Source organism: Macrobrachium rosenbergii, chromosome 54 (genome assembly GCF_040412425.1).
Source record: "Macrobrachium rosenbergii isolate ZJJX-2024 chromosome 54, ASM4041242v1, whole genome shotgun sequence".
NCBI lineage: Eukaryota > Metazoa > Arthropoda > Malacostraca > Decapoda > Palaemonidae > Macrobrachium > Macrobrachium rosenbergii.
The window spans coordinates 16,140,103-16,164,098 of NC_089794.1; the positions used below are offsets into that span (position 1 = coordinate 16,140,103).

The 23,996-nt window shown below is 37.5% G+C and overlaps 3 protein-coding genes across 8 annotated transcripts in view; 1 reads left to right on the forward strand and 2 right to left on the reverse strand.

Moving 5' to 3' along the window:
• The first annotated feature begins 702 nt into the window (after window positions 1–702).
• LOC136834783 (TBCC domain-containing protein 1-like) overlaps window positions 703–23,996 on the forward strand; it is a 42,866-nt gene continuing 19,572 nt past the window's right edge. The window contains exon 1 of one of the 4 annotated variants that reach the window (XM_067097444.1): window positions 703–773. Coding sequence is in view for 1 of the 4 variants with exons in the window: in XM_067097441.1 (XP_066953542.1) it covers window positions 1,243–1,323 (81 nt within the window). In the remaining 3 variants the exon portion in view is untranslated. Of the gene's footprint in view, window positions 774–984; window positions 1,324–22,645; window positions 22,761–22,871; window positions 22,983–23,996 lie in introns of those variants that run through there. The other 3 variants (XM_067097441.1, XM_067097442.1, XM_067097443.1) reach the window with 3 other exon arrangements.
• Window positions 2,111–5,115, reverse strand: LOC136834779 (uncharacterized). 2 transcript variants are annotated; one of them, XM_067097429.1, is made up of 4 exons: window positions 4,922–5,115; window positions 4,042–4,127; window positions 3,646–3,829; window positions 2,111–3,251 (listed from the first exon to the last, which is right to left on the reverse strand). In XM_067097429.1, exons 2-4 carry the CDS (start codon window positions 4,103–4,105, stop codon window positions 3,143–3,145), a joined length of 357 nt encoding a protein of 118 aa, XP_066953530.1. In that variant the 5' UTR covers window positions 4,106–4,127; window positions 4,922–5,115; the 3' UTR covers window positions 2,111–3,142. The 2 variants fall into 2 exon arrangements, with proteins under 2 accessions (XP_066953530.1, XP_066953531.1); XM_067097430.1 differs by having other exon boundaries at window positions 2,111–3,248; window positions 4,922–5,062.
• LOC136834780 (uncharacterized) lies at window positions 9,582–12,701 on the reverse strand. 2 transcript variants are annotated; one of them, XM_067097433.1, is made up of 4 exons: window positions 12,545–12,701; window positions 11,621–11,705; window positions 11,133–11,337; window positions 9,582–10,677 (listed from the first exon to the last, which is right to left on the reverse strand). In XM_067097433.1, the coding sequence occupies exons 2-4, from the start codon at window positions 11,694–11,696 to the stop codon at window positions 10,572–10,574; spliced, it is 387 nt and encodes a 128-aa protein (XP_066953534.1). In that variant the 5' UTR covers window positions 11,697–11,705; window positions 12,545–12,701; the 3' UTR covers window positions 9,582–10,571. The 2 variants fall into 2 exon arrangements, with proteins under 2 accessions (XP_066953534.1, XP_066953532.1); XM_067097431.1 differs by having other exon boundaries at window positions 9,582–10,680.

Genomic DNA, 23,996 nt, shown 5'->3' on the forward strand with positions numbered 1-23,996 from the left:
AATTGTTTAATCAAAATCGGTCGATAATTTTAAAGTTAAAAAATGCGACGAAGTTTTTTTTGGCGCAATCGAATTTTCTGTACAAAAGCTACAGATACGATCAAGGCCACCGAAAATAGGTCTATCTTTCGGTGGTCTTGGTATAATGCCGTATGAGCCGCGGCCAATGAAACTTCAACCACGGGCCGGTGGTGGCTTATCCTACATGGTTGCCAGAAGCACGATTATGGCTAAATTTAACCTTATATAAAATAAAAACTACTGAGGTTAGAGGGCTGCAATTTGGTATGTTTGATGATTGGAGGGTGGGCGATCAACATACCAATTTGCAGCCCTCTAGCCTCAGCAGTTTTTAAGAGCTTAGGGCGGACAGAAAAAGTGCAGACAGAGAAATGTGCGGACGGACAGACAAAGCCGACACAATAGTTTTAAGAAAAATACGCTCCGTTGTCCTTTTTCTTTAATGAGTATGTATAGAAGTGGCCATCATTCGTACTAAGGACGAAAATCACCTCAAGAAATAACAACAATGGCGGTTTGGAGTTCCCCAGGGCGATGTGAGTTGGCTGTTAATGTTTTTTTCAACATTGATTTCGTTGTAATGTTTATTATCTTTGTTTTGTTTTTTCATTAAAGCTAATGGAATATTTTTTTCAGTCTTTGATGTAACTTCTCAAAAGTGTTTGTTAATTGACAGAGGTGAGGAGATAAAACCAGCTTTACGTCGTCCCCGATAACGGTAATGGAAGCTTATCAGTGGCCCACTTCTGACTGTGAGTATTCCAATTAAGGTTTGCAGTTATGTGTCAACTATTATTGTCAGGTCTTGCCGCTAATATGCATTATCAAGTACTTAACATTATCAGCCCACCCCCAGCAAAAAAAAAAAAAACGCCATAAATTTATTACTCTTTATTTTTCACAAGCATGTTTCGAGAGTGTGCTGATAAGCCACTCGATCGTGGAGCCATCTAGCGGGCAGAATTTGAACCAGGGCTTAGTGTTAGTAACGCCACATGGTGCAATACTTTCATAAGTTGTGATTACATTCTAGTTATATACCTGGAATAGTTTGGTATTTGTCTATAGTTATATTTAGTTGTGTTTGGTTGAAGGAAGTTCAAGAGTCAACTGTTTTCATTTTTTAGTTGAAGATTTTTGTAAACAAGGATCATTTGAGTGAAAAATGCCACATTTGAATTTATTTAAATTTCGAAATGTTACCATAGTGTTGTTGAAACTATGACCGTGACCTGTGCAACGCCAGATTATTGGACCAAACCAAGAAACATGGTGGTATGCTCTAAGGGAATTAATCAAGAGGTAAGCGGTGAGCATGAATGATTCTATTTATTGAACCTTAATTGAGTGACTGTTTCTGTTCAATCTTAACTCTCGAAGCTTTGGAAATTTCCTTCTGCTTATGTTTTCCCTTCATGAGACAGGTCTATCACTTCCCTCCTCCTTTCTAGATGAGGCTCCTTCTCCACTCCTCTCTCTCCCCACAACCCATCTTCAACATCTCTCTTGCTGGCTTCATGTCTGGGCTCTTAAATGAGGGAAATACACGGGTAGATAGAGAATTCCAGAGCTTGGCATTAAAGGGAAATGAGGAAGTTGTCATGATGCTAGTTTGTCCGTTTGCCAAATATTTCCAGATCTGCAAAGGTTATTTTCTATAAAACCCCAGCATCCACTTTCATTTCGATTGAAAACTACATTTTCTCTCTTTTGGCGGAGGTATGCACTCTGCGGTGCCCATTAAATATTATTACTTTCCTGTTGTTTTTTCCCGGTTGATTTATGTTGGCAATTCTGTCATTAGAGAGTTTCTAGTTGGTTCATGTTCTGTAATGCTGAAAGTATAGAGTCCTTAGTTTATATATATATATATATATATATATATATATATATATATATATATATATACATACATTCTGTATATATATATATATATATATATATATATATATATATATATATATATATATATATATATATATATATATATATATATATATATATATATATTTTGCTACTCAACCTGAGGCAGAGACTCTTCCTGGAATAGTTTCATTTTTTAAATATAAGGATTAAATAAGGGACACAATTTGTTGTTCTGTTTTTATTCACACTTTCTCTTCCAACAAAGCATGAGAATCAACAGTCTTCTTCAAAATTCAATACAAATTTCTTTGGTGGAATTAAACACATGATATCAGTTTATGTTTGACTAGCTCTTGCAGTTTTTGCCGAAGTAAAAATTGCGAGTCTTGAAACCTAACCTAACTTTAGTTTTGATCTGGTTGACAGTTCCAGTTCCAGTAAAGGCTCCTTTCCTACACAGAAGTCGGAATTTTGCAACTTGGCCGGTGACGTCTCCTGCAATTTCTTCTGCAGACAATTTTTGCCTCACTGGTGTTCCCACATGAGTTTTGTTAGCAGCAAATGTTATGAAGATAACTTTCTGCAGTGCTCTGAGTTAAAATGATTGAATTTCTCGGCGCTTTTAACTCGGTGATGTGGCTAACCTCAGTTGTTTCTGCTGGAAACTTTCCACACTGAATTCACTTTTCCAGTTGGGATCAAGTTCAGTGACGACCTTCCCTGATAGAAACCGTCCTCTTCTTCCATAGGGTTTCAAGAGTGATCATCCAATAGACTGGGACACCGCATGTGCCTTGATTTTACCCCTTCTGCTGTTGTTTAGGACCTTGAACCCCTCCTCCCGTTCCTAGATCCAGGCTTTGCTTCCGGCCGGTCAGACTCCTCGGCCAAAGTCGCATCATGGCACATATGAAAAGCCTGGTGAAGTCTTCAGCTCAACCCAGAATGGGCACAGTCAGAGGTTGTACTCAGTCATCAGGCAGAGGGTTTTTGAGGTCAAAAGCTGAACGTAGACCTGGGCACAGTATTTGCGGGTCCAGGTGTAATCGGCCGTTTTGCAAGGGCCACTTATCCAAGGTCACATCTTGGATATTCCAGTCGAGTCCAATATATTCGTCCGTTATACAAGGACCTGTGATGCTTCTTTGCGACCTTTGGGGAAACTCTTCAAGCAGGTTCAGATGACATCGTCAGCTTCTTCCACTGACCTGCTACTCAAGGTCGCATCTTGAGTTTCTCTCTGCGGATCGGGAGTTTAGTTTCCGTGACAACGGAACCTGATGCGTCCGTTTCGCCAAGGATCGCTGGTGCTGCGGCTGTACCAGTTACTGAATGCGTCATTCTTGAGCTCCTGTTGCTGGCTGCTGAAAAGAAAGAAGGAGAGGGAGTTTAGCTATAGGTGCCCTCATTTTCACAAAATGCAAACTGGGAAGTAATCAGTTCATGGATGTCAGGCCGTGAGTTTTCGTTCCAGGTGAACTTTTGGTTTGATGGGTGATAACTATTGCATGTATGGGAAGTTTTTATACATTGCAGATTTTTATGGAAGCTTTTAGTTCACTGCAGTGAATTTAGACAGTAGGGGTACATTCAGTTCACGTGTTTGTTTCTGTTCACAAATATCACTGAAAGTCATATTTATGCCAAGGAATCAGGGAAAAGTAATTGAAGAACATAAGATTTGTTAAAAACTGAATAAGCATTAGCCACCTACACACAAGAATCAGGGAAATAAAAGAATTCAAGCAAGACAGTTACCTTGCTACGCCTGCCAAGGAAGAGCAGAGGATGGTATCTCTGCCCTTGTGGGAGAACTCACGAGTTAAATCGAAATGGCGCCCACCAATCTTCAATTGGTAACTCGGAGCAATCCCACCCAAATGGTTGGAGTATTTGTCCTGTGGAGGCGGTCTGCTGCTGTGACTTAACGTAACATCTGCCGCTGAGGAAAATTGAATTTGTTAGTTACTGATGGTAAGTTACGCACAAATGGTTCCCTTGTAAACGTGAAGCAATTACAAATTTGAACAATAGAAATCTTTGGTTTACAGTTCTACATTACCACATGCTTCTACCAACTATAATTACAAATCAAAGTACTCTAAGCATACAGTGATAAATGTTCAACAGTATTCTTTGGTCAAAATTCTTTACCATGCAAGGTTTGTAGCACCCGATCCATCTTGCCAACGGATTCCCGACGACAGTATATCTTCATATCCACACTCTTAGACTGATATCTGAAAGAAGTAAACTTTTAGGGGAAATTGGAATTACTGATGATTTTTAGGGTAAAGAGATAGTGGGATCAGAGAACATAGTATAGTATCTAGTTATGACATCTCATTCTGCTCTTGTTATTCCAGACTCCTACAAACGGAGATTGCCCTCCAAAGTGACCGTTGCTCTTAAAAAAAAAAAAAAAACATTTTGAGGACTTAGGCCACTGGATTGCCATCATTAAGGCTAGGGCTGTAGATCAAGCCTTGAAAAGGCTTTAAAAATTCAAAACACTAGAAATTATTGCTGTTCAGAGTCAAGGGTTAGACAACCATAGGGCTAGTAGACTTCAGATCCTGAGGGTTTAAGTTCTATGGTGTAATCTTTCAAATGCTTTTAAACAGAAAAGCTTAGAATGTGTAATGTTAAGGTTGGCAGCAGGACTGTACAAATTTTAATTATTTGTCTGTTTTAAAGATGATGAGAATGTGCTGGAAAAAGCTTGAAACATATCAGGTTATGTTTCCTTTGCATTCTGAGGGCTGTAGACTTAGTGTATAAGCTTCCAAAAACTCTTAAACTGCTGGAAAAAATCTTGTATATTTCCTGTTAAGCTATGTCACGAGGGTAAAAATTTTGGATTGAGGACTTGATATGCGAACACAAATCTTTCAAAAGCTTTAAATACACAGGAAAACGCGTTAAACACATAATTATGTCTGGTTATAATGGTGAACTGTCTGAAGATATTTGTTTGCATTTGAAGCCCAATTTTTTCAATTCACTACCATCCACAAAGATCACTCAAACTCACTTTTGCAGAGAGGAACACAAAACTTTCTAAGGGGTCTGTGTGTCCTTGCGCGATTTTGACTAAAGTCGTCCTGTTTAGCCGATTGCCTGACGGAGAGCAGTCCGTTGTCGCTGACGACCTACGAGCTTGTGATAATAACTGGTGTGCTGGTGGGTTTTATAGACGCGGCCAGGGTCACTCAGTAGTCTCAACTCTCATACGTATGATACGTTTGACCGACCAAGCTAAAGTTGCCATTCGTTCAGTTTAATTTACCGCAACATATTTTGTACACCTCTTGACTATTTCCTTTATGAATATGAATCAAATATATCAAGGTGTCTTAGAAAATTACTAGCTTACGAAAAAGTGATTAGACATAAGAGGAGAGAGGATTGAAATTCCTTTCCGTATGACGCAATCGTCTGCACGGGTTATGGGACCTCCTCAGAGGGACTTTTCCCGCGTGACGTCACTTAGCGGCCACTTTCCCTGGGTCTTCTCTTCTCTGGCAGGCAGGATCCTGCTGGCAGGAAAGGTTGGTGGTTTAAATATCGAAGAGGATATTTGTCAAATGCCTGAATATTATTAACGACTAGGAAATCTTGCCCCTTTTCCCTCGCTAGAAGCTGCCAATATTAGGCCTAAATCGAAATTGAAAGCAAAGGGGAAGGTGTGAATAATAATAATAATAATAATAATAATAATAATAATAATAATAATAATAAGTACTTCTTTAAAGAACTGTATATAGTGCCAACTCATCATGAGTAGATCGAGAAGAGCTGCCCAAAATAACTTCATTTTATCTGACCAAACTGAAGTCCCAGATAAGTGTCGCTTTGATAATCTAAAAAGAGTTGCCGGAAATTCTCGATATCCCAATCTGGGGAACCGTCGGGTTTTCTGCGCGGAAGTGAAGTAAGCGTATGTTATATAATATATATATATATATATATATATATATATATATATATATATATATATATATATATATATATATATATATATATATATATATATATATATATATATATATGTTTCTGACTCTCATTGGGAATGAACCTTGGTCTCTAAAACGAAAAGTTTGGGTGCTACTGAGATCCACACTGGGCGTCAGTTGGTAGCGCCCTGGCTTTAGGTTGAGAGACAAGTGTTTGTGTGGTCATAAGTTTCATATATACAGTATATATATATATATATATATATATATATATATATATATATATATATATATATATATAATATATATAAAGTAAATATGTTATACATATATTTGTAGATTTATACATAAACATACATTACAAGATCTCAGATGGTCATGTAGTAAATGTGAGAAAGAGTTAGGTTATTAGGACGAATAAAAAGCAGGTAGATTGATCAGTGAATGTTTGTTTAGATGGCGGAAGAATATAATTGGCTGATTCTTACAGCTATTTGTGAGTCAAAGTAACAGTGAGAATAAGTGTAAAGATGAGGTGAGTCACAGAATAACTGAAGTGAGGAAGGTAGAAGTGGAAGAGAACTGAAGTGTCTTTGGAAAAAAAGTATACCTTAGTTTAACCAGACCACTGAGCTGATTAACAGCTCTCCTAGAGAGGGCTGGCCCGAAGGATTAGATTGATTTTACGTGGCTAAGAATCAATTGGTTACCTAGCAACGGGACCTACAGCTTATTGTGCAATCCGAACCACATTATACCGAGAAATGAACTTCTATCACCAGAAATAAATTCCCCTAATTCTTCATTGGCCGGTCGGAGACGCGAACTCGGGCCTAGCAGAGTGCTAGCCGACAACTCTACCGACTCGTCCAATGAGGAACTAGTGTCTTTGGAAGCTCCCGTAGAGGGGTAGTACCGTCAGTGTACCTCATGCAGTGCACTGTAGGCGTTACTTAAGGTTCTTTGCAGAGTCCCTTCGGCCCCTAGCTGCAACCCCTTTCATTCCTTTTACTGTACCTCCGTTCATATTCTCTTTCTTCCATCTTACTTTCCACCGTCTCCTAACAGTTGATTCATAGTGCAACTGCGAGGTTTTCCTCTTGTTACACCTTTCGAACCTTTCTACTATCAATTTCGCTTTCAGCGCTGAATGACCTCATAGGTCCCAGCGCTTGGCCTTTGACTTGAATTCTATCTTCGTATCCTATCCCATCCTTGGAAACGAGGGTGGAAATAAATGAAAGACTGTTGAACCAACTCTCCTTTATGATAGTCAAGGGTGGATGTAAAATGGAAATGTAATAAAAATTTTGAAGATGCTGAGGTGGATTATTGTTTATGCGAGCTTGTTGGTGCACGATACGCTGCGCTGGAACCTGGTGCTGCCCGTCATGTCTCCCCTTCCCTCCCAATCCCGTACCTACCCCACCTCCACCCGGGGCGGACAAATAAGAAAGATGCGCTCGGATTTTATTGTTATAGATACTTTTACTACATGTGGTGTAGGAGGGAATGAAACGTAAAAAATAAAAAATATGTAGATGCTTGAAAGAAGTTGTGAAACAGTTTGTGCAGGGGAAAAGATGTAACAGTTATTTTTTAGATGGTTTTGACATGTGGAAAGAATCGAAGGGGATAGGTCAGTGAAAGCAGCGTACGATTCAGAAGTGTCAGGAGAAAGAAGAGGAAGATCTAGAAAGTGTTAGGTAGACAAAGTGAAAGAAGTTACTAACAAGAGCCGTGATATCCAGGAAGCACAAGAATGTGGTGTTGGATAGAGGTAAATGATATGCTGCTGATGTGTCTTTCTGTGTGGGAGAATAAAACTGCTAACGTTATTGACATTTTTTCCACTTTAAATATTTATGTAGCAGTGACCATTGACTTTTTTTTTTATTTATGTATTTATGTAGCAGTGACCATTAGATTGCTTTCTTCCGGAGCAACCCCTGTGTGTTTGTGTGTGTGTGTATTTTTCTTCAACCTGGATCTGTCACTTCTGGCACTCCACAAGGTGGTGTTTTGGAACCTTCATTGTTTGTAGGCTTTATCATGAACCCAATTGTTGGCCATGTAAATTAAAGTAGTGCAGTATGGGTAGGTAATATCCCAATTGTAAATTGAAGTGACCACTTGCCTTAATAGGTCTTCTACTATTTGCTGCCTCCTTAAGACACTGTGCATTGGAAGCAGTGTACATGTTGATTCTGGATGTTTATAAATAATTAGAATTATCTTCAAGTCAGACCTTCCCTTTCACCACACTAACATAGGAAAATTTACAATTTTTGTAAAGAAAATAGTTTTAGGTGTTCAGGTTTGCCATTGGTGGGATATCATTCTCCTTTTTGAAGGCTTCATCCTCCCTGTTTGAATGAATGAATTCCTCGTTCCTTAAAGTTAAGATCAACTGCGCGTCTTAAAGCTACATCTTTTGGGATTAGTGTGTTGTATTCACTTTTGCAGATGATCGTTATCCATAATCTTTTGTGTCAGCCTCCATATTCTTTGGAGGCTTCATAATGGTACGTTTTTCTTTCTTTTCTTCAATGATTCTCATCAACCTTTAGGCATGCATATTTTCATGTTTTATTGATTCCTTCGCCTTCATTGCTGCTTAATTTGTGTCAAAATATTACACTCTTTGCTCTGCTTTTATCATTTAATTTTAGGCTGAGTAAAATATTTTTTGGGGTGCTCGATCCACTTGAACATGTGCTTTTGTTTAGTAAGGATAGTAATCCATTATCATTGTTATTATTGATATACATTGCTTTCAAGTAACAGTCACTGATAGGCTGTTCACACCTGTTAATATTGGAAGATGTCAGCTGGAGAGGATAGTTCTAAAGGTCACGTCAGTCTACAGAAATTAGTTAAACCTAAAATCATGCAACATATGATAGCAATAAGAGTCTAGCTAAATAGCTACACTTAGTGGAAAATACTGTATTAGTAGCAGAGATAATTGAAGTTTGCTTCAAGCCAGCAGCAAAACATACCATAAATACGCGTTGGACAACTTAACTCACACACGTCAGAAACAGGTTGAATATAAGTCAGTAACTTATTGGTAGACCTAGCCAGTGGTCCACAAGATTTTGTTAAGGACTCGTTCTTCTGTTATGGTCGATGACTGACTTGGTTTCAACCTGTCTGTGATATGCAATGAGTTGCCAACGTGTTTATGACATGTTTTACTGCAGTTTGGACGCGTTCTATAAAACAAGACCTGATTGGCATTTTAATTGTGGGATTACCACTTGAGAGCAAGATTGCTGAAATGGAAAGTGAGGGAGAATATACACAACCACTCTTTTCCTTCATGATGTGAAAATGAGAAATTACTCTCTTTTGCCGAAAGTAATGTACGTACACTCCAAGTGGTAGAACTATTTTGCCATTATTCAGTTCCTAGCTCATTTTTATTTTCATTTCTGTGCTATTCAGGTTCCTGTTAGTGCATATTTGAAAGTTACGGTTACCAGTGTACATTTTAATTTTTGTTTACATATCTTTCAAAGTTTTTATATTTTAAATAATTCTGACAAATACTTACATTTTCTAAATTATGTATAAGCTGTACTTATACATAAGTTATTGAAGCATTGTACAGTCATTGTCACCTCTAATACATGTTATTGAAGCATTATACAGTCATTGTCACCTCTAAATATTTAGACAGACAATTCTTAGTTTCATTTATTAGTTACAAGGATCAGATAAAAGACATACATAGATGGTTGTACTGTTTTTATTCACACTTTCTCTTCTAACAAAGCATGAGAATTAAACATACGAGATGAATTTATGTTTGACTGGCTCTTGCTGTTTTTACGAAAGTAAATAATGCGAGTCTTGAAACCTAACACCTAACCTAACATCAGATTTGATCTGGTTGACAGTTCCAGTAAAGGCTCCTTTCCTACGCAGAAGTCGGAATTTTGCAGCTGAATCGGCGACGTCTCTAGCAATTTCTTCTGCAGACAATTTTTGCCTCACTGGTGTTCCCACATGAGTTTTGTTAGCAGCAGATATTATGAAGATAACTTTCTGCAGTGCTCAGAGTTAAAATGAATTAATTTCTTGGCGCTTTTAACTCGGTGGTGTGGTTAACCTCAGTTGTTTCTGCTGGAAGCTTTCTACACTGAAATCACTTTTCCAGTTGGGATCAAGTTCAGTGACGACCTTCCCTGATAGAAACCGTCCTCTTCTTCCATAGGGTTTCAAGAGTGATCATCCAATAGACTGGGACACCGCATGTGCCTTGATTTTACCCCTTCTGCTGTTGTTTAGGACCTTGAACCCCTCCTCCCGTTCCTAGATCCAGGCTTTGCTTCCGGCCAGTCACACTCCTCGGCCAAAGTCGCATCATGGCACATATGAAAAGCCTGGTGAAGTCTTCAGCTCAACCCAGAATGGGCACAGTCAGAGGTTGTACTCAGTCATCAGGCAGAGGGTTTTTGAGGTCAAAAGTTGAATGTAGACCTGGGCACAGTATTTGCGGGTCCAAGTGTAATCGGCCGTTTTGCAAGGGCCACTTATCCAAGGTCACATCTTGGATATTCCAGTCGGGTCCGATGTATTCGTCCGTTATACAAGGACCTTTGATGCTTCTTTGCGACCTTTGGGGAAACTCTTCAAGCAGGTTCAGATGACATCGTCAGCTTCTTCCACTGACCTGCTACTCAAGGTCGCATCTTGAGTTTCTCTCTGCGGATCGGGAGTTTAGTTTCCGTGACAACGGAACCTGATGCGTCCGTTTCGCCAAGGATCGCTGGTGCTGCGGCTGTGCCAGCTACTGAATGCGTCATTCTTGAGCTCCTTCTGCTGGCTGCTGGAAAGAAAGAAGGTTGAGTTCAGTTGGAGAAGTATTCATTTTGACAAATTGTTAACAGGAAAGTATACAGTGTATGGGCCTCAAACAGTGAGCTTTCGTTCCAGGTGAACTTTTGGTTGGGTGGGAGGTAAACATTGGTTGCGGGGGAAGTTTTTGATGAATTTCAGAGTGCGTTTGGTTTAGGGAAGTTTTTCATTCACGACAATGCAAAAAGTGAGTATAGATTGAAAGAGGCTTTTGGTTTGCTAGGTTGGAGAGCAAGTTTTGCAGTAGGGGAACATTCAGTTCACTTCTTTACTTTGTTTCTGTTTATAAATATCACTGAAAGTCGTGTTAGGGAATTGGGGGAAAGTAATTGGGGATAATAGGATTTGTGAAAAACTGAGTAGGCATTGGTCACTGAAACACACTAAACTAGAGTACTGAAAGAGTTCGAGCATGATAATTACCTTGCTACGTCTGCCAAGGAAGAGCAGGGGATGATGCCCCTGCTCTTGTGGGAGAACTCACGAGTTTGATCGAAATGGCGCCCACCATTCTTCAATTGGTACCTCGAAGTGAATTCAGCCAACTGATTAAGGCATTTGGAGTGACAGCGAAAGGGCTGGTCTTGCGGAGACCAACCCATGGGTTGATTTAATGTGCACTCTGCACCTGAGGAAGAGTTATTATTGTTAGTTATTGACAAGCTCACATATTATAAGGAAATGGAGGTATAGTTGACTGTCAAGTAACACAATTAGTTTGCAGGTTTGGTTTCCTTGGAAACTTGTGAGACAACTACGGAATTCAACAACAGTTTCTTGGTTTGTAATTTTAACATTACCACAAGCTTTTACCAGATTATAGTTACAAATCATAGCATTCTGTACTTTTAATGATAGATGCATGTTTATCACTATTTCATGATTTTTACAGCAATGTGAAGAGACCTTACCCTGACAATTTTGTAGCATCAGATCCATATTTGAAACGGATTCCCGACGGCGATCTATCTTCCCATCCGCTTTCATGACGGATAACTGAAAGAAGAAGAAAACTTTTAGGAAAACGTGGAATTATTTGTGGTTATTTGAGGATAAAGCTGGGAATTCCCCTTCTGCTCCGGGTAGTGCAGACTCTTGCAAACAGTCTTCCTTTTCTTTTTCTTAAATTTCCTTCTGGCTTGGGCTAGAAAAGGGCACTATGTTGCTCTTATAAATATATTATTGGAAGTTTATTCATTGTTCTAACAACTATTAAAATCTGGGATCTATAGGTATAAAGCCTTGACTTTGGAAAAACTTGAACAGAATCTTGTAGAGTCAAGATTTAGACTTTGAGGCTTGGAGTTTTCAGTCATAAATTTAAAAATGCTTTTCAGTTTCTAAGGAAAAGTTTACAGTGCATTAAAATGAATTCAGCAGATTTGCAGGGTTGTATCCCCAAAGCTTATCCTTCAGAAGCTGTATAGATTAGATTATCTGGCGCTGCAGACTAATGATTTTGGACACTCGATTTCTAGTTGAGTCACATGACTGAACTTTCGGATTGTGATGACTTCAGCCCCAAAGTTAAAGCTGTCACGAGCTTTGTGTTGATAAAAAAAAAAGTTATTATTCTATGTGAAGTGTAATAGTAAAGTATCAAAACTTATTCGTTCACTTTTAATCCCCAGAATGTTTTCTCGAAACCCAAGTTTTTGGGCTTCCAGTGACTGATGAAAAGCCCAAGTTTGTGTTAACCCAGAATGTTTGTTTTCTTGATGCCGAGGTATTTGCTAGCTTATTTGTCCAGCGTCAAAGCCCAAGTTTTTTTTTTTTTTTTTTTTTTATTCACTTCAAACAAAAGTACAAAATCCACAAAGATCACTCAAACTCACTTTTGAAGAGAAACTGACGATTTCTAAAGAGTCTATCGCACTGGTGATTTGAGTTTGACCACCCAGATTTTGACAAAGATCCCCTATTTAGCCAATTGGCCGAAGCGGCGCGTAAAAACGACTTTTAGCTATCGCTGACGACCTACGAGCTTGTGACGGCAGTCGGCGAGCGTAGGGGTTTTTATACCACGACCCATACGAATGACTGGCCTTGCTGAGTTGTCATTCACCAATTTATTCAGTATTTCTCAACGTTCATCCTACTTTAAGCCTATTTATTCCTTTAATACAAAGCTGGCACATGAGGGTTTATAAAGAAATTATTAGTGTGCGAGGAAACCGACTGCAAATAAGAGAAAATAATGATTGAAGTTCCTTCGTGACATGGTGCAATCTTGAGGGCGGGGTCGAGGCTCTCTCCTTGCGGGACTTGTAGCCGGCGTGACGTCACCATGACGGCAGCCACAGTCTGGAACTCTAGGCTGGAAGAGCTGGCGTATGGAAAATGTATTTCTAATTTATTTTTCATTCAGTTCCTGTTGACCTAATCAGTGAGCAGTGTAGCTGGTGTTAGTCAGTTGCTGTGGGCCGCTTGTTTAATTAGGTGTCTTGTGACCCCAAGTTCGAATCCTGGCGTGGAAAACGTTTTCATTCCCAAATTCAGATTGACAGTTTTCAGTGTAAAATATAATTACCCATCTATCTATCTATCTATCTATCTATCTATCTATCTATCTATCTATCTATATGTCTATCTGTATGTATATATATATATATATATATATATATATATATATATATATATATATATATATATATATATATATATAAAAAAAGTGTGTGTGTATGCATGCATGTGCTTGCGAGCAATATGAAAACAAACATACACTATCACCCCCGCCAGCACTCTAAGACTGCATTAAATATCAACAAATATTTACCTACAAATTAGCAACTAAAAGCTAACAAGGTTAAACATCCCTTAGGGTCAAAGTCGTCTGCTCTGCTCGTCCCTCAGGGGAATTTCTGTGAGGGAAGATGGGAATTCCAATAATCTTTCTGTTTTCCTAAATCATCACAGAATGATTTCCTCAGGTATTCTTTAGGCACAACGTTTCTCGCAAGGTGCTACGTCAGAGTTTGATAGAAAGTAGTGTTAGCAGAGGATCTAAAGGCATCTTGAAACAATCTGCAATATTCTCTTTGTTTTTGTTGGGTTTTTTTTTTTTTTTTTTTTTTTGCTTCTCTTGTTGTGGTTGTATTTATTTCTATCCGTTTTTGTCGATTTTTTTGTATTTGTTTTTCATTTTACTTGTGACCATGTTCACTTCTGTTACGTAAAGGAATTTCTGATTATGGAAGTCAGCTCTGTAAGTTAATAACTTTATAGCCTCTTAGATAAGACGCATTTGGAACGATAATCATAGCAATAAAAATTATAATACCTTTCGGATACGGGTGATTATATTTGTGTGTGCATGTGTGTGTGTGCAGGTTAAAACTCTTTTTCATCAGTTTTATTATCGTAATCACCAGTATCCATAACGTATTATCATTTTTATTGTTATGATTATCGTTCCAAATGCGTCTTATATATATATATATATATATATATATATATATATATATATATATATATATATATATATATATATATATATATATATATATATATTTCTTTTATTGTAATCTAACATTGCGCTATGAAGATAAAGAGGCCCGTGAAAACACTATGTAATCGTTGCAACCATATATTTCGAACACCTTTGTATTCCTGATCATTGGAGAGAGAGAGAGAGAGAGAATCTATTACAATAAATTTCTCTGTTAAATGGAAAAAGCTTAGTAACTTCATTGACCGTGTTCTGTCACTGGGCTGACACTTTTCGGTCCTTTCAGGAAACCGGTTTTAGCGTCAGAGCGAGACCTTACGTCCGTTGTTTGTTGTTGTTGTATTGGGTGTTTGTCACAGGATTTAGACCCCATACACGTCATTGCCTAGGCGTAGGAAATGTCTTAGGTTTTTCTTAATGTTGTTCGCGAATGAGGGTAATTACGGTGATTCAAACTGTGAAATCACCTGAGAAAAATTAAACCGAAAGTTGTACTTTGGATACTGATTCTCTCTCTCTCTCTCTCTCTCTCTCTCTCTCTCTCTCTCTCTCTCTCTCTCTCTCTCTCTCAAGAGAATTATTAAATTTCTGTTATGTATTCAAATACTCTCTCTCTCTCTCTCTCTCTCACGAGGATTATTAAATTTCTGTCATTATTTAAATAGTCTCTCTCTCTCTCTCTCTCTCTCTCTCTCTCTCTCTCTCTCTCTCTCTCTCTCTCTCTCTCTCTTACTGGCTTATGAAAGTTTTGAATTGATCTCCGCGTCACTGAATGACTTGGGGATTTGAAAATACTTGGTAAATATTTGTGAAACTTTTCATAAGTTCATAAAAAGGTTTTTTAATACAGTTAAAATATTTCAAGACATTTTAGCTCTTTGAATTGTTTTGAATGATCTAAAAATTGTTTTTTGTTTGTTTTGTTATTTTACTTGTTTGTGAGGTCTTAAAGTTAATCTGAAGTGCTTATAATTTTTTTATATTCCGTTTGTTTGTTTACTCTCACTTCAGTGTCTTTGCTTGTTTTTTGCCTTCATTTGTTTTTGTAATCCTTCCTTTGTGTGTTTGTTTGTTTGTCTTTGCCCAGTGTTTTGTTTTGTCTTTTATTGCCTGTTTCATTCTTTTGTTTATGCGTTGTGGCTTTGTTTCTTTGTTACTTATGTATTCGTTTGGTTTATTTATTTGCTCAATGTTTGTGTAATTTGATTACTTTGTTTTTTTTTTTATTTATGCTTTAGCTTCTCTGAATCAAACCAAATGCAGATGAATCGTGTACTCTTTAATACACATAAAAATGTCATATTTAATAAATATTGACTTGCAATATTGTAAAAATATTATTTCGTTTTTGGCAGAGTATATAATGTAGAGGACGGTTGTAAACTTATCAGTCGAACTTAGGAAATCTTCTTCTTTACTTTTTTATTACAAGACTTATTCATAAACAGACAATACTGCAAAACCTGACACTGTTTAACCACATCCAGAATGCCTTTGAAACTGCTTCGTTCTTCTTCTTCTTCTTCTTCTTCTTCTTCTTCTTCTTCTTCTTCTTCTTCTTTTTCGGCGAACCTTATAGATAAGTCAGTTAGGTCCTTTGTGTACAGCGAACGTCACCCTTTGTCGCCGGGAAAGTGAACCCGGCGCCTGTTCTTATCGAGAGCTGTTCATAAACATGGCGCAACGTTCATGACCTTTTCTGTGGACTTTTGCCTTTTTTTTATTATATTTATTTTTTAGAATAGATAGTAATTATAATCCATGGAGTTCTAGTTCAAGGACCTGCAATTTGTCAACCCGCTGATCTAATGAAGAGGTCCTGTTGCTAACTTGCTAAGTTTTTCATGACAAATGCCAGTCTATTCCTGTCAGACGGTTTTGATAACTGACGGAAATTAAACAAAACTTATCAGGTGAACAAGAATACGACAGAGAGAGAGAGAGAGAGAGAGAGAGAGAGAGAGAGAGTGTGTGTGTTTTAGAATAAAACGAAAATTGGAAGACGCCTGTAGCTGGAAAAATATACTAAAATCTGTGTAAAATATCACCCGTAGTCTTGGAACATACTAGACCTAGTCTGTTTTAAACCAATTTATATCAGTAAAATGAGGCTGATAATCACTATTACAAGGGATTACCTTTCAAAGTAAAAAGAAATAATTACATAATATTTTTTAAATTTTTTTTATGTGGTTACAATGATGAAATTACGTGTAGCGCTCTTTAGATTCGGTCTTCGAAGAACTGTGAACAATAAACCAGGAGTGATGATCAAAGATATGGATTACATTTCAAAGTGTGTACCATGAATGATGGCAATATTTCATCACAGATATATATCGTTACAATTAAATTATCAGCGAAGCCATAATCAAACGGCATTTTAGGCCTAGTCTTCCTAGAAACAAACTCTTACGACTGCGAGTGTAAATAATCCTAAAACCTCATTATAACAGCAGCGTAATTATTAAACCATCAATTACTATATCGTCACAGCTGAACAAACCAAGATAAGACTACGCTGGAAACGGAAGAGCTAAATAAAGCGTGTTAAAGCTACTCTTAACGGGATGTCGCAACAATACATCCCGGGAAAAAACCGGTTGCTGACGTCATTGCCAAATAAGACAGTAATATAAGACTGCTGTAGGATAAAACTTAGGGGCCGGAGGTTCCGGCGGAAGATATCTACGTGAACGATGACAGTCATTGCTGAAGTGATAATGATGATCATGCTGTTGTGATGGTGAAGATGATGATTTTGATGATTCTGTCGTCGTTAGTACTACTTTGTTGCTGTGATGTTAGTACTATAATAATGGTGTAATGGAAATTACTTTTGTTCTAATGGTAAATAGCATCACTTTGATAGTAAATATTGTGTTCTCGGTAGTTATTAACGGACTGATAGGGAATTTTATATAATTATAAATAGCATAATAGAAAAATAGTATGACTATGATATTAATTATTTAGGACAATGGCAGATTTAAGGGGAGCGGCCCCCCCCCACCCTTCAGCTATGAATGGCGCCCCTAAGAGTGGATTATTATCAGACATCAGTGTAAGCAAAAATCAAAAGGTATAATAATAACAGCATTAGTAGTTGTTGTTGTTCTTGTTGCTGTTGTAGCAATAGTAGTATAACGAACAGATTTTCAGAAATCAAGTGTAAAATAAAAAAAAAATCAACGATGAAACAACGGGCTGAGAGGGACTAAGAATACGAGAAAGAAGAACAGAACAGCAGGTGAATGTGGAAAGTAATCAAACAAAATTCGTACGTTGCAACAGAGAGAGATAATTTAACATTTGTGGTGAAGAATGGTATGAATGGTCTATATTTCAGTTTTGATCAATAGGTATTTTCTAACTGGAACGTATCATATATCCCAGTTTCAATCAATCAGTAGAGATCTGTAACTGGTTTCCATCTAACAAGAATTATTGGTTACAGGTTTTTCACTTTAACCACCATACAAAGTACCAAAACTTGCCCCAAAATGCTTGTGAATGTTATAAAACGTTTTGCTCACCGGACTCCGCTGGGGTAGCTACTTGTAACCCCAGACCCCGTAGCTTATTGCCTCGTGCCTTCGGCGCTCGCTGCCCCTTTGACAAACAGCTCCCCCCCCCCACCTTTTTCCTAAATCCTGGATCCGCCACTGATCCAGGATATGACAGTTTAACTGACTGACAGTACATACACTACTTTACCATATGGAAGAAAATATGATTGTGATAATAAGTATTATGACTATTATAGTAATCACCAGGCTTATGACACTAAATAGTATAACGTGTTGGAAATACTGTGACTGTTAGATAATAGTACTATCAATACCAGAACAAAGTAACTCAGGAGACGGTGTGATCATTATATATATACATATATATATATATATATATATATATATATATATATATATATATATATATATATTTATATATATATATAACATAGGAGTAATGTAATTTGACTATTGTAGTAACAACAGTGGCATTTAGTGTGAAGACTGTAGTTATTAATGAAACTATAATATTGAATATTGTTATAGCTACGGTAGAAAACTAATGTTGTGATTGTAAATACTATAGTTACGATAGAAAATAGTAGGACTACAATTGCAGATGCCATGATTACGATTGTAATTGTTATAACAGCATTAGTGAATAGTACAGTTATGATAGTAGACTGCTGAAGGTTCGCAGCGGAGCGAAAGAAACTGTCACTAATATGTGTTATGTATCTCCATATATATATATATATATATATATATATATATATATATATATATATATATATATATATATATATATGTGTGTGTGTGTGTGTGTGTGTGTGTACACGAACATAGAAAGGTTAATCTATTTTACCATTTACTAAAAATGTAATAATCATTATACTAGTTTGATAAGTTATTGTGTTATAACATCCTGTTCCCAATGTGCCAACATTCATATGGAACAAATAAAAACAAATAAAAAAAATCAAGTTTTCTGTACAGCCGTTACAGTGTATAATCAAGGCCACCGAAGATAGGTCTATCTGTCGGTGGTCTCGGTATAATACTGTATGACCCGCGGCCCAAGAAACTTTAACCACGGCCCTGTGGTGGCCTATCCCATATAGTTGCCATAAGCACGATTATGGTTAACTTTAACCTTAAATAAAATAAAAACTACTGAGGCTAGAGGGCTGCAATTTGGTATGTTTGATGATTGGAGGGTGGATGATCAACATACCAATTTGCAGCCCTCTAGCCTCAGTAGTTTTTAAATCTGAGGGCGGACAGAATAAGATGTTGACGGACAGATAAAGACAGAACAGCATTTTTCTTTTACAGAAAAGTAAAAATGACAGGTTTTTAACTTTTCAAATATGCTTCCACAAAGTAAAATAAGAGAGAGAGAGAGAGAGAGAGAGAGAGAGAGAGAGAGAGAGCAGCGTACAGAACCACTGTAATTATATAAATACAAAGAAGGCATCGTGCTTACCCCATACAAAAATGGGAAAAAAGCACGTTAAAAGAAAAAGAAGAAGAAGAAATATGCCATGCAACAAGTACATTAGAAGATATTCCGGCGAATTTTAATGCATTTTCATTATAAATCATTAACTTCAAGTTAAAATCGTGATTCAAAATTGCAACTCAGCAACGAAAGGAAATGAGTAAACATGAGTAAGTAGGTGTGTGATTCAATACGGCATGAGTCTGTTATGAAACTGTAGGAAAACATACGAGACGTTTCATAGAAAACCTCAACCTCGGCACGTGCTTTATCGTTGATGTTCGTATACCTTTATTTATGTCCATGTTATATGTGTACATTCGTTTATGTCATACAAACCAGTATGAAACAGGTTCTCTACATAGGTCTAATTCTATTGCTTCGATCGACTTTTCCCGCCATTATGGGACCAAATTATGGAGGACGTGTTAATCCCTTTCTTTTCTACTCTCTTGCAACAATAGTAGATGTTTTGCATATTTAGTTTTAAATATGCAGAAGAGGTAGCAAGCAAGTTTTTTTTTACACTGAATTGTGTTATTTAGATTCGATAATTAGCTGATTTCAAAATCTTTCGTGCCTTGTTAGTTTTCTGTAAAGAAGACTGTTGAGATGGTTTTGTCTGTCCGTCCGCACTTTTTCTGTCCACCCCAAGATCTTAAAAACTACTGAGGCTAGAAGTCTGCAAATTGGTATGTTGATCATCCACCCTCCAATCATCAAACATACCAAATTGCAGTCTTCTAGCACCGGTAGTTCTTATTTTATTTAAGGTTAAGGTTATCCACGGATCGTGCGTCAGGCAACGCTTTCTGGAGGCGTTGCCGACGGATTTTCACTTGACCGCATCTGGGGAGCAACTGAGCGCTGCCCCGTCGTAGCTGAGAGTTTCACACAGCATTATAGCGTTTCATTTAGAGTAAGTTTTTTTCTCTGATACTCCCTGTGCACAGGCACTTAATGACAGCATAGACCGAGATTAATGAAGGAAATTCTGTTGAATATCTTTTATTTGATGAAGACCCTTTCAAATCTAGGCATATGGGCTTAAACAAAAGCTCCTAGGTACATTTAAAGATCTAATTCTTCTGTAGTCCATTCTTTCACAAAATTTCATGCAAAATTTTAACTATGTCGTCTTGCAATATCTTTTGGATAAACAAACAGACATGATTTAGACCTACGCTCTACAGGAAGGCCCACAGGATGTAAGAAACATCCGGTGGACCTCTGAGTTCTTCACGTCTAATAGAGGCGAAACGTAACTTTTTTTGTGATAGCATGAATAACAAAAAAACAGACTATGATTATGCATCTAGGGGACATTATTATCATTGTATTATACGAAAGCAGTGGTTCAGCTAATAGAAGACGTGTGTTACGTAGGAAAATTATTTATATATAATATTCCAAGCGTGTTTATAACATCATTACAAGTTAAATGCGGTAATTCAGTCTGTCGGTGTGAATCTTCTTTCTTATCACATACACGCCCACGGCCTCGGCGTTAAGAGGAGCGTGTAAGTTGTTCCCTGGGCGGGAACGTTCATATTCAAGTGAAATTTGTTTCCACGCGAAGTTCGGCATTCATTTAGAAGTTCTTCGTCTGCAAAAACATTTGTATTTCATTCAGTAATCGTCTGGATTTCCATTATGTGACTCTAGCGGCACTATGTGGTTTGCACACTTCTTATAACTGCATTATACAAAAACAAGTTTTCGGTGTTATGAATCGAAGGCCTGAAAAAGTAGAATGTCCGTAGAGTGGAGGAACATGCACATTGGTGACCTTCCTCCCCCACTCTCTCTCTCTCTCTCTCTCTCTCTCTCTCTCTCTCTCTCTCTCTCTCTCTCTCTCTCTCTCTGTCATGCATGACTAAATTGAACACAGCAAACAAATACATTTACGAGGTTTACCAAATCGTAAAGAAGTAAGGAAAATAACAAAATAGCAACGCGTTAAAATTAATTTTCGTTATTTTCAAAATAATATCGATTTTCAATATTTCGAAGAAAGCACTGTGATTTTTAAAATCTGCGTTACCTAGAAATATTCAGGTTTGGCATAAATGTGGGGATAAGACCAGGTTTCGTCACGTCTCTGTGTCCGTAATATCTTTACGGACAGAGTGGTGCAAGGAGAGAAGTGGGATGGAAAATAGAAAAATTTGTTTTAAATAGCGTAAGGAATTCTTGATGTTTGCAGATGATACAGTGGTAAAAGTGGACAGTGAGAAAAAAGAGCAGAAACTAGTTAGTGAGTTTGAAAATTTTTGCAAAAAAACAAATTGAAAGTAAATGCGAGAAACATTTAAATAATAAGAGTAAATGGAAACCAGGAATATGGAGCAATGAATTTTTATGTGGATAAATATTAGGTAATAAATATGGTGGATGATGAGGGAAGAGGTGAGCTACAGACTAGGAGAGACTAGTAAGGTAGCAGGATGTCTGTAAAGATTTGGAACAGAATTAAATCGTCCATGGAAGCTAATGTGGGAATATATGAAGGGGATGGTAAACCAACTTTCCTCTAACGAAGTTAGTACAGATGTTAAATGCAAATGAAGGAAAAACAGTCAAAACTCTTGAGAAGAACTGTGGAGTATGGCTGTTAAATGCAAATGAAAGAATAACACTTGAAAATGTTGAGATGAGCTGTTTGCACAGTACAAGCATCGAAAAGTAGAGAAATGTGACAATGAGTAAGAGCACTAAAAAAAGATTAGCATATTTGGAAGGATAGATCACAGTACTTTGAGTTGGGTCAGTCACGTAGAAAACGTTGAAGAGCATAAACTAGTGAGAAACATGTGATTCGTAAGTGTTAGGAGGTAGGGTCAAATGACGCTGCCGATGAGCTTTTTGTGAAGTGTAGGAAGCAGGTAAATGTTGTGGATGTTTTACTGCACTGGAGGTTCAGCCATGATTCAGCTGCTGAACGATGAATACAGCAGTGACCATTGTGTTGTGTTTTCTTCTGGGACCACCCCTATGAAGAAAGTGTAAATTATATATATATATATATATATATATATATATATATATATATATATATATATATATATATATATAAGCAGTGGATTTTGTTTATGCCTCTTGAATCATATTTTTTTTTATTAACATAGTAATTGACACGACGAAATCTTGCCACGAAGGAATATTCTATTCGTTAATATCTGGGAAGGAATGACTTCTACTGCATCAAAGTTATCTCAAGTTAAATCAATTAAAAGAACGATATGCTTGTTACTTTTATATATGCCAAATCTGAGCAGATTTGGCATATATTAAATGATTCTGAATTATCTGGCGTAACAGCCACCAGGGTCACAGCCGCCATGATATATGAGAACACAAAACAACACAAACAACTAGTAAAAAAATCATATACACATGAAAATCCCAACAAACAAAATATATCTTGAAAGACCTGAGGAAGGGAGGGAGGAAGTTCCTCACTTCCCGGGAACATCTTCCTTGTTTGTGTCTGTTCAACGCTGTCGCCAAAATCCGTAACTTCAGAGGAAGGACTTTGTTTTTTGTCATGTTTGTTTGTTTTCGTTTGAATGGTTTGAGGTTTTAGTCACGTAAGTATGGTGTTGGTGATCTGAAAGACTTAAAGAGACACAGGAGTCTGTTGTAGAGTTTAAATAAAGGGTGAATAGACGGGATAATGTTGGAAATTTATTATTTTTTTTGGTGGAAAATTGATTACAGATTCGCAAAGCAACTTCCGGGCTATTTCTTGTCAAGCAATTTCACTTCTTAAACTTCGTTGAACTTCCCCGAAGTAAGAGGTTCGGTGAGAGGTACATTATATAAGAAGACTTTTAAATACTTTTAAATGGTGGAGCCTGCCGAGTTCTCTCTGCTAGCACGACTGGCCCAGCCGGACCTACCTAACCCGTCTTCCTATAAAAGGGCGGCGCCCTCAGGATAGGCTTTGTTGCTTGATGTATTTTTTGGGTCGTTAAATGTGAATTTCTAAAATTGGCCAGTTGCTGTAATTCATAACACTTGTGAAAGTTAGTTTTTATGATGTTTGTGTGATTTAGGTAATACTGCAGAGTTAAATGTGCTCACTGTTCTAGAAAACAGTCTCGTGTAAATATAGAGCCACATAGAGCGGTATTTAGAGACTGCAGTGGAAAACTGGTGTCGTTTTGAGTGAAATAATATAAAAATTATTGAAATTCAGGCCAACGTAATCTTTCCCAACCCTTCTACCTGACCTAACCTGTGGGTCCGCATCCCTCCCCTGCCATGGGGGGGGGAGGTTTGCCACCGTGGACCTAATTACATACCTAAACATAGGTGAACTCAAATCATCATGTGAAACGGTAATGCATCCTGCCCCAACCTAGGGTACTGGTCCTGCCTGACCTGTGCACGATACCCCAGTGGTCTAAAATAGGGGAAAGAACTCATGCTTGTGTACTTGGGTTATTTATCAATGTGTGTGTTACCATCCTCGAAGGAAATGGGTGGCTGCTGGGCTCTGGTCAGGCAGCCCTCCCCCTCTCCATCGACAACCTTCCCTGGCCCTAAGACTATGTTTCCCGCTGTGATTTTCCATTATTACTAGACAAAGGATAGGTGGTAATAGGTTAAGCATATATTTCTGACAAAAGTGAATGTCAGATTCATCAGTCACTTAAAATTTATTATAAAACCGTATAGGAATTGGGTTTTCATGACATGGATTAATCCAAATCTGCTGGTTTTCCCCCACCCCCTCAATAAATAGTCTTTTCCTTGTCAATTCAGGGTCCATAGACCATATTTTTTAGAATAATATCAGAACATTACTAAAAATTCACAAC

Excerpts from the sequence above, each read along its gene's own strand:
- LOC136834780 (XM_067097431.1), bottom strand. The coding sequence starts at position 11,696 with ATGAAAGCGGATGGGAAGATAGATCGCCGTCGGGAATCCGTTTCAAAT. Across the intron at positions 11,338-11,620 it reads GATGCTACAAAATTGTCAGG|GTGCAGAGTGCACATTAAAT; the intron begins GTAAGGTCTCTT and ends ACTCTTCCTCAG. Across the intron at positions 10,681-11,132 it reads TCCTTGGCAGACGTAGCAAG|CAGCCAGCAGAAGGAGCTCA; the intron begins GTAATTATCATG and ends CTTTCTTTCCAG.
- LOC136834779 (XM_067097429.1), bottom strand. The coding sequence starts at position 4,105 with ATGAAGATATACTGTCGTCGGGAATCCGTTGGCAAGATGGATCGGGTG. Across the intron at positions 3,830-4,041 it reads GGTGCTACAAACCTTGCATG|CGGCAGATGTTACGTTAAGT; the intron begins GTAAAGAATTTT and ends AATTTTCCTCAG. Across the intron at positions 3,252-3,645 it reads TCCTTGGCAGGCGTAGCAAG|CAGCCAGCAACAGGAGCTCA; the intron begins GTAACTGTCTTG and ends CTTTCTTTTCAG.